The sequence below is a fragment of the Lissotriton helveticus genome, chromosome 3_1, assembly GCF_964261635.1.
Source record: "Lissotriton helveticus chromosome 3_1, aLisHel1.1, whole genome shotgun sequence".
Classification (NCBI taxonomy): Eukaryota; Metazoa; Chordata; class Amphibia; order Caudata; family Salamandridae; genus Lissotriton; species Lissotriton helveticus.
This window is the reverse complement of record NC_136061.1, coordinates 2,093,991,517-2,094,005,208: the sequence shown is the minus strand read 5'-3', so window position 1 is coordinate 2,094,005,208 and position 13,692 is coordinate 2,093,991,517. Positions and strand designations below refer to the sequence as shown.

Here is a 13,692-nt window from a genome sequence, read left to right as displayed (position 1 = left end):
TCACCTTAATAATAATCTTTCCAGCTTTCGACTGGTCTGAAAAAGATTTTCTCCAGAAATATCTTTCCAACACACTTGTTGGTATCACATAGCTTCTGTCAGGACACCACATCCAGTCACAGGTCTGGTGCTCTCTCCTAGTACATCACAGCTGCAATTCCTCAGCATCTTGACAGTCGATAGGTCAAATGTCTACTCCAAAAGTTTCAGCGTTCAAGCCTTGTTGCAGATGCCGTAAGATGTCCCTTTTAGACCCGCATGGGCTAGTCATCTGGTGTCTTTGATGCCTTTGAGGGAACATGATGCCCTGGCCTAAAATTGTTTTGCCAAAGCATGTCCTTCACCTACAGGTAAGTCTCTTGACAGGAAATGTTGCCCTAAAATAACTTCCATAAAAAAACAGGAAGCTTTTTAGAAAGGAGCAGTCCATGTCTTCTTGTAGAAAAGCTTTATTCGATTTTGTAGAATAAAAATCATAAAAGCAACATCATCAGAAAATCAATACATAATATACATAAATATAACCTTACATTAAGGAGAACTAGCTGTGAATACAAAAAATTTTAAGAACGCATTAAACTGCATGAAGACCCCTACCCGGCAGATGGATGTAATCGCCTTTGGCCTTAATGGCCGGGTATGTAGTGTGCTTTGGATAAAAGTCATGTAAGTCCCAGACAGATATGGGGCCGTCTCCTTTTTGGGGGGGTAGGATTGTAGAAGGGGGACAATGTTCCTGTTGCTAAATTTCACTAGGACCAGATCCCCACTGATGTCTTTGGTTAGAGACCCTAACCACCCCACCCTTCTAACACACAGAATGCCACCATCATGATTAGGTGCAAGTGGTCTGTTTTTGGAAAGCCAGAATATGACCTTGTTTAGAAGTTCCTGTCGGCTTTCAGGTTTCCCATGGGAGGGTACCGGTATTCCTGATAGGACAAGAACAAATGGGGCGGCTTCAGGGGGCAGGTGTATGGATGCTACTCTGTTTGGATCCACTCTGGCAGCAGTATACTTGTTAGACCCAGATTTAGGAGCGACTTTAGTTATAACAGGTTTTTTAGTAAGCTGTGGAGAAGTTTGGGCATGTTTGCTTAAGTTAATAGGCAAAGGAACATTTGTGGCGGTGAATAGATCAGAAGCGTTGTGTAATGCCTTCTTAGAGGTGGACAGAGAATTAATTGTAGAATTTGTCTCTTTAATAATGAAAGTAGCCGGAGGGGCTCTTCCCCCATTAGATGGATCTTTAATGAGTGGTGGGGAGTTGGCTAGAATCAATCTCTCGATACCCGTTAGTCTGTCACCCAGGGCATTGATTTTTTCTACCAGTGGTGATACAATGGAATTAAGCAATAACTCTAACTGAGACAGAAAAGGAACTTGATCTACATAAGTTCCGGTCACCACCGTAGTTAAGGTGGAGTTGGAGACTGGTGATGTGGGACCAGCGCACGGTTTTGGTGTTTTCAAATGATTCCCGCATTCAATGATCTCGTCATGCTTCCTTTTATCATTAGGGCCCTGAAAGGAAGCAATACCTAAGGTATTGTCTATTAAAGGTGGTGTGGAAGGGTAACATGGATTCCTAGTTGGGGTAATAGTGCTAATGCTTTTTTCAGGGAATGGGGATGCCACTAGGGCATACTTAGTGCCACATAGAGCATTTAATTCCTCCCAAAAAGACAAGTTCTGCGAACTAACAGGGATCAATGGGGAAGGTTGCCTGGTTTCTAGCGATTGTCGCAACTCATGCACGTCTTCGCTGGGAGTGGGCGGTGTTAGATTGATCACAGAAAAGTTCAGAATCCCCTGACCAGGATCGAGTAATAAAGAAGATTTCTTGTAGGTCCCCTTGCGTGACATAGTACAGTGTAATGATATAGTAGGGATAAAAATCGCTATCGGAAGGTAAATACACTGACCAAAAAGTGACAAGAGTACAGTTCAAACAATGTACTTCCTCTGATCGCGATATCAAGGGGGGTGGCCCGTCCCGTCCTCCTCGGTCCTATGAGGGCCATAGAGGGCCCGCCCTTTGCCCGGGCTATGTCCCGCACGCGTCCCGCGTCGCGGGATTAGGAACGAGATGAAATCACTGCTGGCGGGGAGGCGGGAACGCCGAGGGGAGAGGCAGCAGCTGGGTAGCAGAGAGCCTGCTGGACCTCGCAGTCCCTCGGTGTCTGTGGCAAACCAGGTCCTTTAGCACAACCCACACAGAGTGACAAGCGCTAGCAAAGCGCAGGAATCCCTCGACGTCCTTCCCTCGCTGCCAAGAACAGCAGCACTCCGTGAGCGGCACCCGCGTAGCGGGGGCTGCGATAAGTATTTAAAATGTCCAGGCAGGGGGGCGGGAACGCCGAGGGAAGAGGCAGCAGCTGGGTAGCAGAGAGCCTGCTGGACCTCGCAGTCCCTCGGCGTCTGTGGCAAACCAGGTCCTTTAGCACCACCCACACAGAGTGACAAGCGCTAGCAAAGCGCAGGAATCCCTCGACGTCCTTCCCTCGCTGCCAAGAACAGCAGCACTCCGTGAGCTTTTTAGAAAGGAGCAGTCCATGTCTTCCTTGAGGAAACGGTCTGGCTCCTAGCTTCATTCAGAGTCTCGGCGACTATCCCCGAGCAAGACTCATCCTCGTCATTAGGCAAGATCTGGGACGAGGCACATGTTGGTATCCCAGTTTGTAGTGCTGGGCTTATTCAGGCCTCCGAGCCACTCTCCATCAAATCAGAGCCTCCTTCACAGTAGACGCAGCTGCAGCGCATATCTGTGTGGCAAAACAAGGTTAACGCGAACTTTAACAATGTTTCCTTGGCAGAATTCAGAGATTTGCCCAGATGGAAAAGTTGATCTGATCCAACTCTTAGGGTCACTCAGCCACTGAGAGGACTCCAGTCACCCATAGGATGATGATCAGGAAGCTGATAATCTCCTTCCCCAATATAATACTGACGCTGGCTTATACATCGATTTATTTATTTATTTTTAAGAGTCTTATATAGCGCGAACTAGACCCAAGACATCGGGTATCAGAGCGCTTTACATGAGCAACAGGATGTGGAGCGTCCCTGCCGAGACTTGAACTCGGTTCCCCAACTTCGAGGTCGACCTATCTAGCCGTAAGGCTACATCCTCTCCCCATTTATAAAATGTAAGTAGCTCGGATACTTCACCAGAAGGAGATATCCCTTATCCTCTGGCCCTGATTCAGAGGAAGTTGCCTCACTTACCACTGTTGTAAGTAAAGCCTTGGAAATTACCATGTCAACTGTGCTCATGAAGAATATGATTCTGATTGAGCTCTTGCACCGCTCCTCCTCGGTGAAATAGCCCATGCTTACATTCAATAAGGCTCAGTTGGATCCTGTCATGGCTGCATCGGAGAAATCCTTTTAGGGTCCAGCAGTTGATAGACAGATAACCAGATCCCATAGGCAGCTCTTGGTGACCCTGACTTTTTGTCTTCACTCATCACCTGAAAGTCTGGTTGTTCAAGAATCCTCCTCAAGACAAAACCTGAATGCCTTCCCCATGGCGCCGCCTCATAAATACTGGAAGAAACCTGACTCTGGTTCTGGCAGGCTTACCCCCTAAACTGTTAGTGCCGGTTGCCTCCAAAATCGATAAGTTAATGCCTTGTGGGAATTGGCGAAACAAGGTAATCAGCTTGCCAAACAACAAGGAAAAGCCTTTTCTATACCTGGTAAAAGGTGAATTGGACGCATCCAGACAAGATACTGAAGTATAGCATGGACTCCGTGAACACAGTTGCTCAGTCCATGGGCACAGCAGTTGTGCTATGACAGGCTTGGATGTCTTCCCCTTTCTTCCAAAGGAGATGTCACAAACCATGCTCGTGGACAAGGCCTTCGAAAGTTATCAGCTGTTCGGGGAGAAAGACGATTCCTCCCTGGAGCACTTACCAACAATAGAGCTGTGGCTCGTGTGCTAGGACTATCCTTCCCAGCATGACAATTCCATCAATAATATAGGACGATTTGTGGCTTCTCCAGGACAGTACAGTCCCAGAACTGACAACTTGTCGACACCACAACAGTTATACTGATTCATATGAGGTAAAGCTGGAAGTATAGGATTTAAGCAGATATAGTGCCCACGTTCTTCTGCTAACCCTGCTGCCTTAAACCTATTTTACTTAAACTGTGATCCACCATCTTCCAGTGGAGGGATGGTCTTAAAGTTTTCAAACAACACCCAGGGTTGGTGCACTTCAGATCTTCATGAACGCAAAGAAAACGGGCCCAATTTATCTTGAAATTAAACTGTATAGTCCTGAGGAAGACCTCCTATTTCTGCCCACTGGAGGCCGATTTACGTTGCCATAATTTGATGAGGAGCGCAATGTAAAGACATGGCCGCATTTAAGATTCGCAGCTGCAACCCCTGGCTTGCCGCTTGTGACCCCTGTTACTGCCTTTGTGACCCCTGGTTCCGGAGGTGGCAAAATCAGTACTAGAAACTCAAGGACAGCTCGTCCATATGTGTGTCAATTAGCTCCATTCTCCCTGTTTTCTGACAATTTGTTTCATTAGGCTAATAGTGAATAATAACATATTATTCACTATAGGTGTAATTAAAAAATGGAGTACAATTAGCTGGAATAGGACCATCTTTAAGATGAAGTAATGTTGTAACAAGGCTAATGCCCAATGAAGAAAACTTTATTTTCTTGTAAAATATATGTGAATTATACCAGTGCCCAACAGAAAGCAACTTTTGTGATAGTTGAACAAATGTTATTCGAACATTTAGTTTGAGGAACTAAAATATTGTAAACACTTGATAAAATAATATACAGGAAACTGGTTGAAGCTTATTCAGTTATAACGGCAAGGAACTCCTAAACTTAAGGTGAACTTTGATTCCAGTCACCAAAGAATAATAGTCTTGGACTGCAAAGAACTTGGTCCAAAGTCTTGAGATCCAGTTCACTGGGCGGGTGACTAAAATGTTTGGTGTCCCGGTCAAAAGACACAGTTTAAGGGGGACCACTAGCAATCCCAACTTGTCTCTTCAGTTACAGTTTTTATAGCAGGATGCTCTCGGTGCTGGAATTGGGCAGCCATCTGATGGAAGTTCCCCAGGAGGCCTTTATGCACCTATATCTAAAGAACAACTGCTTGAAGCAAGGAAATTGACTGTCTGGGTGCCTACCCATCACCTTAGCTGCTGAGGTAAGAAAATAAAAAAAATGCTTTCAAATGTGTTTTGTGTGGGTGCTAGCTGGTGATGGTGTTTATATGAGAGACAGTGTGTGAATGCGTAACTATATGTAAGTATGTGTGTGTAAGAGAAAGTGAGTGATAGTCAATGACAGATAGGGAGTGATAATGTGTGTGATTGTCAGTGAGTGAGTGTGCATGAGTCAGAGTGAGTGATATTGAGTGTGAGTAAACATGACTGTAAGTGAGTGAAAATGAATAATTAAAAAAACAACCGGATTATTTAAAGTGGTCGCCCTTCAGAGCCCATGGATTTTTAACAAATGTATGTGAATGTTGTGCTTCAAAATACACTATTTGGGCTAATTTTTTTCAAACGTTTCCCTGGGGGAGCACCCTCTCCCCCCTACCGCCAAACCCCAGCCACCCACTCAGGCTTAGAAGAGGTCTGGCTTAATTGGTTCACTCACTTGCTGCAAATCAGGGGTAGTATTACACCCGAGAACATTCAAAGATCATGTCAACACCCAAATTGAGGTGGTATCTTAAACGGACATGTTGTGTTGCGTTTTTCAATTAGCCCTACAGGTATTATGGTCCTTCAGTGATGTTAATTATTGTGATTGGCTTGGGCAATCGAGCTCCTTAGTGACCAACTGTAGCGGAGACGTTTTTATTGCGGCGCTCTGGTGTACTGTAGAATATGGTTTATTCCTCCTGGGACCGGTAGAACATCAGAATTATTAGACCCTGCTTTAATATGCTCTAGACAGCGGTTCTAAACTGCTGCGGAGGACCAGCCAGATGTATCCTCGGAAAATCTGGATATGGTTATTTACAGCAGCCTCAGGTTTTTTGCATGTCTTTGTGGCTGGATAAATCGGTTGGCCCCACACACTGCCCATGTTTTGCAGCCACTTTCACAGTCTGCTTAGTTCTTGTCCCTCATCCCTGTACCCTGGCCTCAGGATCCTACCAGACAGCCATGGGTAGCCACTCAGTCAGTCAGAAACCTTTATTCGATTCCAGATGAATCATAAAAGTTAACAAGGAAGACATACAATCATAAAATAAAACAATATTTACAAAACAAAACACATAAATAATATCTTTTGCAGACAATAAAACACACAATTACGTACTTTTACATTGCATATTGTTTCCTTATTATAAAAACAATTTTTATAAAACTAAGCACAGAGCTACAAATGGAAGCGTTTGCTAGGGAATGTAAATAATTAAAACCCTCTCTATGGAATTGGAAACAATTTTCGTTTAAAATTGGTTTAAGAAAACGCACCCTAGGGTCTTTATATAATGTGCAAAATAACATAAGGTGTGTAGTATTTTGTTGGGCTGTGTTGTTACAAGGACAGGGGGGTAGCCTCTCACACCACCCCACCTGTTTTGGAAAAGCCACAAGAAAGTGCAGTGTGCCTAAACGAAATCTTTTCCTTAAAAAACTTGCATTTCCCTGTAAGCTAAAAGACAAAAAAAATTGGTGCTGTTTTAAAAAAGGGGGGGACGATCTATCTGAGGACCTAGAAGATCTATTCAGCTCATATCCAAAAGCTTCTTTTATGGACATTTTCATGTTTAGGAGTATACACTCAGGTTTGTCATAAAAATCTTCTAACCCTATTTTATAAAAGGCTTGTTTAACATAGCGTAACCAGGGTACCGCCATTGCATCGTCTAGATTCATGCAATCTTTTAAGACAAGTCGGGAGAAATTAAGTTCCTCTGAAGACCAGATTTTCCCCCATAAAAACAGGGGTGCCATGTGTATTCTATCTGTAATATAATCAATGCCCACCTCCGAGTGACAAAATGAGGTAGGCGAACTAGACGGGATAAATAAGAGTCTCTTTAAAAAAATTCTCAATTATTTGGATCTGTGTACTCTGATATCCCCACACTCCTGCACCATAAGTTGCTCCTGACAGACATTTTGATTTGTATAGGGTTATCAGCTCTGCAACAGGCCTATGACCAAGTTTGGCCGCAAATCGAAACAGCCCCTCGATAACTCTTGAAGCTTGTTGCACCCGAGATACTAAAAGTTGGTCCCAATTTAGGTTCGAATTAAACACATTCCCCAGATAACTAACGTTTTTTACCTTCTCAATAGCTATCCCATTCACTGTGTATTTTCGTTGATTTGGGCCCGCATACCATGACAAAGGATTTCTTATAATTCACCTTCAAATCTAGCGACGTCATATATATTCGGTGAAAGCATCCAAACATCCCTGGAGGCTGTTGGCAGTCAAGGACATCAGGACCGTATCTTCAGCATACGACAATAAAGGTACTTGGGCACCTGCTATTCTCGGGAAGTCCAAATGTATGTTTAACAGAAACTGCTCCAGCCCATTTGTATAAACCAAAAATAAAAACGGGGCTAGGATGCAGCCTTGCCGGACCCCCTCTGTCGACACAATGGGCTTTGTCTTCTCTCCCCCTGGGCCATACCGGATGACTACAGAAGTGGAAGCATGCAGTCTGTGGAGGAGAGTGACAAGTCGTTCCTCAAAGCCCATATCTTCCATCAGTGCCCACAACTTGCTCCTGCACACCGTGTTGAATGCACTGGACAAGTCCATGAAAGCCAGGTGGATCGACGCTCCCCTAGCCCGTAGCCAATCAAAGCCAATGCTGGGCTGACAACGTGGCTACTGCAATTGCTACTGTTTCTGACAGCTGATAGAGACCCAGGAATGGTTTTTCGACTTTCCTGCGGGGCTGCCTCTGCATAGCTGAGCTGTCAGAACTGCTCAGAAGACTGATCCTATTGTCAGACCCCAAATGTAGCACAAATTAGTGATGAGAAAGACAGCCCATATGACTCCAAGACCAGCAGGCCAATCACAGTAAGTGGATGGTGGGCCAAGGAGAGGGCTATAGAAGCGCTGCGTTTCCTCATAAAAACGGTAAGCTGGTAGGCATAAGAGTGGGACTTGTGATGGCTGTGCAGGAGCAGTCAGCACTCTGGAGGTGTAGCTATGCTGCAATGCCTGAACAGCAGTTTGTTCAGCGTCCTATTTATCTGGTCTTCCCAATTACTCCTTCAAGTACTCAGGTGAAATTACCACTTCTATTTATTATACAGCTTCATTAATTTATTCAATTTTCTTTCATTATATTTCATCAGCTTTTTGTTCAAAATACTGCTTTTGTGTGAAACATACAACTCTCCTGCATTTTGGGGCTCAAATGCGTTATAGGATATAATCAAATTGTACCACTGACACAATTAATAAACAACTGAATTCTATGCAAGAGAAAAAAGTGTTTAAATCAACGATTAAAGAAAACATCTATATAAATATACATATATCTAAAATACCAGAGGCAGAGTCCCCTCTGTTCACATAAAACCGATGTTTGAAGAGTAATTCAAGATAAGAACATGAGCAAGGGTCTGTGCTCTGATTGACTTCCCTTCTTCGAATCAATGCTCTCCGTGTGTGGCAATCCAATATCTTTTTCCTTTACTGCCTCCTTCCAGTTTCAGATTCTTGGTTCAGACGTGGTCCACCACTTTCCTATTCCCTTCATCAGCTTAAAGAACGTAAGATCTAGTACCCAGGTCTTCACATGGAGTTCTTGCTACGTTTTACTTTGAATATGGGTGCTTTCTACTTCCTGTTATTTAGTCTTACTTCAGTTTTTACCTCCTCAGACATTTGAACAACTACAACTTTCTTCAGGTCTTTCTTTCTGTAACAGATCTTGATATTTTTAACCTAGTCAAACTTAATCCACCCATCAAGATGACATTATTGATTGAAAAAGTAACTCAAAACGTGTGTCATTTAAACTTCATCCGTTCAATGCATCTTTTAGCATTACAATCCTACAGTCTATTTTGTGAAGCAGTACTTCAAAATGTAAACCTACTCAACAATTCTATAGACGCATTGAAAATGTGAAATACACTTTAAGCTGAAGGTAACGGACCCAAAGCAACCAATGGCTTAAAAGTGCTGATCCTTTTTAAGGTTTATGTCAAAAGATGTTGGCTATCTCCAGACTTTAAACCACATATAACATTGGAGACAGAATGGATTACTTACATCATACTGGGTCTGCAGGTTTCTGGCCTTTTGACTTAGAAAGCCGAAGACATTCGAAAAATGTTCATTCCTGATTTCATTAAAGACCTGAAGTAAGACAAATCAAATGTTGCAAGATAAAGTAAGGTGCCTTTCTTGTATATCTTACATGTCACTTCTTGATATGATTAAATGCAATTTCTCATCGACTCAAACTATGCTCGTCATATTTTCTTACTGAGATCGTAGTCTCCGCTAAGCAAGAGTACCTTAAACATCAAAATTAAATTAAAAAACTACTAATATAGAAAGACCCGTGTGTAGTCTTCATCTGAACTTTATCTGATTTTCTCCAACCATAGGGCATGGGAGCATGGGTTCTATTCTTTTGCTGCAGTCATTAACATAAAGTCCAGAAACAGCATATCTAATAAGCCTTCATTAGTGTAATAATATGAAATAATGTGCGTACTTGGACTGGTGCTATTTTCAATCCAACAATGATTATTTTCATGACCTCATGAACAGTTCGGACTCATTTCCCTTTCTACTAATCATTCTCCTACTCAATAAAAATATTGGCAGCCCTTCATACTCTAGAATGGTTTTCCCACCTACTACATTAATGCCAATCCCTTGTCCAACTCAACAAAATATTAAAACGCTAAGCGTGTAGTCTTATAATTCCTACTTAGGGCAGGATATACTCTTCCTATGATCCTGTTAAATTTAGGCACAAATACTACTATGTACTACGTCAGATTTCCTCATGTCATACACTAACAATGTTATTCTTGGAGGCAAGGTTATTAAATAGCGCAGGACTCTATTGTTGCCGGTATACTGAGAAAAGCTTGCTTGTCTTTATCAATATTCAATTCTACTGAAATATTTAAAATGTTTGCCAAAATGTTTTTTGACATTTAGCACTACTTCCCAACCAAAGTAAAGCTTGAAAGAAATTGCCACTTTTAAAAACAAAGATAAATTTAATGAACAAACACAAACATATTTGGATAAAGAAAAATGTTGCAAAAATGCCTTTCACAAAAATGAATAAGAAGAGCTATTAAACTGTGCTTTTTGTTCAAATTAAATTGAACATTAAATGTAATGGTCTTTCCAACTGCACTACAATGATGCTATTAAAAATAATGGTGTGGCACTGACTAAGGAATGACCGCTCTCTGGTTGAGCTCCGTGACCATGGGGGCCGTGTTTGGCTTGTATCTCCCGATCCTGTGATGTCATGATGCAGCGACCTTGTGTGGTGGTCCCTCAAGCAACAGCCCACATGATCCGCGCAGCTTTGCAGGTTTCTCAGGATGTCCAAAAGCAAGGAGGGGGGCAGTCTGCCTGCGTGGCATGGCCTGGTTGCAAACTGGTTCTTCAGAGGGGACGCTGAAGATGTATGGAGGTGTTGGTGCCATCACCGTGGAGTCTCCCGAGGCTGAGGATGAATGCTGATGATCTAGGGAAGGTAGGTACTCTGGGCGAAGCAGGACTTGCAGACTTGGCCCTGGAAGAACACGCCACTGAGTAAGGTCTGGTGTAGGTGACTGAGAGAGCCAGAGCGGACAGAGGGAACGGTGTAGGTTGGACTATAATCACTGGTTGGGGGGTCCAGCGGGATGGCTGCACCCTTCGGGCCAAAATCTCCATCCAACTAGGTGATGTTGGCTGTAAGCAGCACTTATTTACATGATTAATGACCACACAGCGGAAAAGGAATATGCAAACTGCCTTGGAATTCTAGTTAAAACTGGCCTTATTGATATAGGTGACTGAGACTAACAAGAGACTGCCAACATTGGGTGGGCGGGGGGGGATCAGTCCGGGCAACCTAGGCTGGCACATGCAGCAGCCCTGTGGAGATTGCTACTAAAACCTTCCTCCTCAATAAGTCATCACACTAGTGAATTTGAATTCTATTACAGGACCGGAGGCTTCAGATTATGCTTCTCAAACTTTACTGCATCAACACAGCAGCCAATGAAAATGCAACATTTTCACAGTAAACAATAAATTACTACATTTCCCATGAACACCATGGTTATAGGCACGCCCCCACAGTCCATAAGAACCCCTTGCGTGCATTTCACATCCTCTTTCTTTGCTGCTCAAGCCAGAGTTAAGTGCACCTCCCTTTGGGTTCCCTCACTCTGCTTGTGTTGGGGTTTTCCCTGTGGGGTTTATATATTGATTGCTGTACCGATTTATGGGCATTTCGTTGCTTGGTGCGGATAGCTCCGCTTGCTATGTAGTTTCTACTTGTTTGAAAGTTTATTTATGCGCTTTGTATGGGTTCCAGCGAGCGCTGCAGCACTTAGCTCTGACCTTTTGTTGTGAACCACGTTAATGAGCCAGCGAACGGGTTTCCTCCCGCTAGACCTCGCGCTTCAGGAGCGCCGATAGAAACGGTCGTGGACCGGCAGGGAGGCCGCCGCGCATTCCACGGAGCCCGGTACCGGCAGCCTAGAGGCGCGCAGAGGCTTCCCTTGTCAGCCCTGACGCTCAGGCCGGGTGGCTCTCGGTCGACGCGCGCGCCCCAAGCGCTTACCAATTGGGCTGTTTTTCAGTAGTATTGGTAGCGTTTGGGCGGCGAGCCTCGCTCGACTCCTCGGCTTTCCAGGAACGCGATTTTCGCGCGTTCAGCACACCGGCAGGACCCCCTGTGAGATCGCCTGCCTGATAGACCGGCTGGCTGTAATAAATTATTGGCCCAGAGTGCGCACACGCTCCAGGGATATAAAGGGCCAAGGTCTTTGACCTCTCTGACTACAGCATTGCTGAGGGGGTTTGGGAAACGTTGCCTTCCTTTATTTGATTTGTGTGCTCGGGCTGACCCCCCCCAATACCCCCATTACACCCAGTGTGCTTTTGGACTGTTCTACAGTGTGTGTGCCTTCACCATGGAAGGTGGGGTGAAACATCCGGATGAGGAATACAATGATGGGGAGGAACTTATGGATGGACAGCAGGAGGCTGTCCTTGAGGATAATATTGTAGAAGCGTTGGATGCCTCGGTCCAAGCTTCAGTGGCTAAAGCTATGGAGACGAAAGTCCCCCAGACTGTGCAGCAAGCACTTGCAGTGGCTCTGCGTCCTATCCGCAAACAGCTGGAGGGGTTTGCCAAACGTCACGGTTATGAAGGGAAGAAGAAGCAGAAGCAAGCAGCCACTTCTTCCGCGACGGGCTCGGCAAATAACACTCAATGGCCGCACGCTCATTCATTGGCCGCTCTGCCGCCGAAGGGGTCGTATGAGGCCCAATATGTGGGTGGTAAGGCCAAGGCTAAACGCCCTATCCTTGTGGACACCGACACTACCACCACTAATACGGACACAGGAACCGATACTGATACCTCGGAGGAGCACCCTCCTCCTCCTAAGAAGGCCAAAGTAGATCCAAAGTCGACGGAGGATAAGATTAAGACCTTCAGCTTTGACCCTTCGGAGATAATCCACCCCCGGTCTTCGGACTGGATCCCGCCTCCGGCGGTCTCTGAGTATTTACACGAGAATCTTCGGAAGGGTTTCGGTAGGGAGGTTCGCAATCGCTTGCGGTCAGAATGCCCGCGTCCTGAAATTCCGGACGGCGTTGCGGACACTCCGGAAATTGACGCAAGCATGCTTACTTTCTTGCGAAAGTTCTCTAAGGATCCCAAGAGGGGACTAGACAGGGCTTGGCGGGGCTGCCAGGACAAGATGTTAGACGTCGTGGGGCCCTTGGCAAAAATTTTGGAAATGGCCCTGAAGGCCAAAGAAGGTCAGGAGACAGTGGATCCGGATATCTTGGCGGGCTGGGCTCAGCGTGCCATTTGCCTAGTGGGCAACGCCAACTGCGCTATCTCATCGGAGAGGCGCAAATCCCTGCTACTTCGGATGGACAGCAATCTGACAGAGCTTGCAGAAGCGGAACCGGGTCCTCTGGCCGGAGGATTTCTATTCGGTGACAGGTTTGTTAAGGATGTCACAAAGTACGTCGGTACTTTTACCGCTCTTGACAAGGCTCAAAGCGGAATCAAACGAGCCCTCACTCAGGGGGTTTTCAACAGGGCCGGACGAGGCGGGGGTCGCTCGTCAGGCCGAGGATATCAGCAAGGATCCCAACGTGGAGATTTTGGCCGCGGTCGTGGGGAGTGGGACTCCACCCGCGGAGGCACCTTCTATCCGTCCAAAAGGAGATTCAACCGAGGGCGTTTCCAGTCAGGAAGCAATAGAGCGTCCTTCAAATCACACCAAAATTCCGGTGAGTGTCGCAGATGTTTCACTTCTTCCGTTGGGGGGGCGCACGCAGCATTGCATGGCGCAGTGGCGAGCTTTGACGCAGGATGCGTGGGTGCTGCAGACAGTTCAGGGGTTTCACCTGGAATTCTACTCCCGTCCAGCGCAGGCGTTTCCCCCTCCACCTCTCCATTTTTCCCTACAAGAGCGCAGTTTCATAGGCAAAG

The 13,692-nt window shown here is 45.3% G+C and overlaps 1 protein-coding gene across 1 annotated transcript in view; it reads right to left on the bottom strand.

The window, feature by feature from the left end:
• VPS33B (VPS33B late endosome and lysosome associated) overlaps positions 1 to 13,692 on the bottom strand; it is an 806,019-nt gene that overhangs the window by 485,575 nt on the left and 306,752 nt on the right. The window contains exon 13 of the mRNA XM_078683255.1: positions 9,261 to 9,347. Coding sequence (XP_078539381.1) covers positions 9,261 to 9,347 — 87 coding nt within the window. The remainder of the gene's footprint in view (positions 1 to 9,260; positions 9,348 to 13,692) is intronic.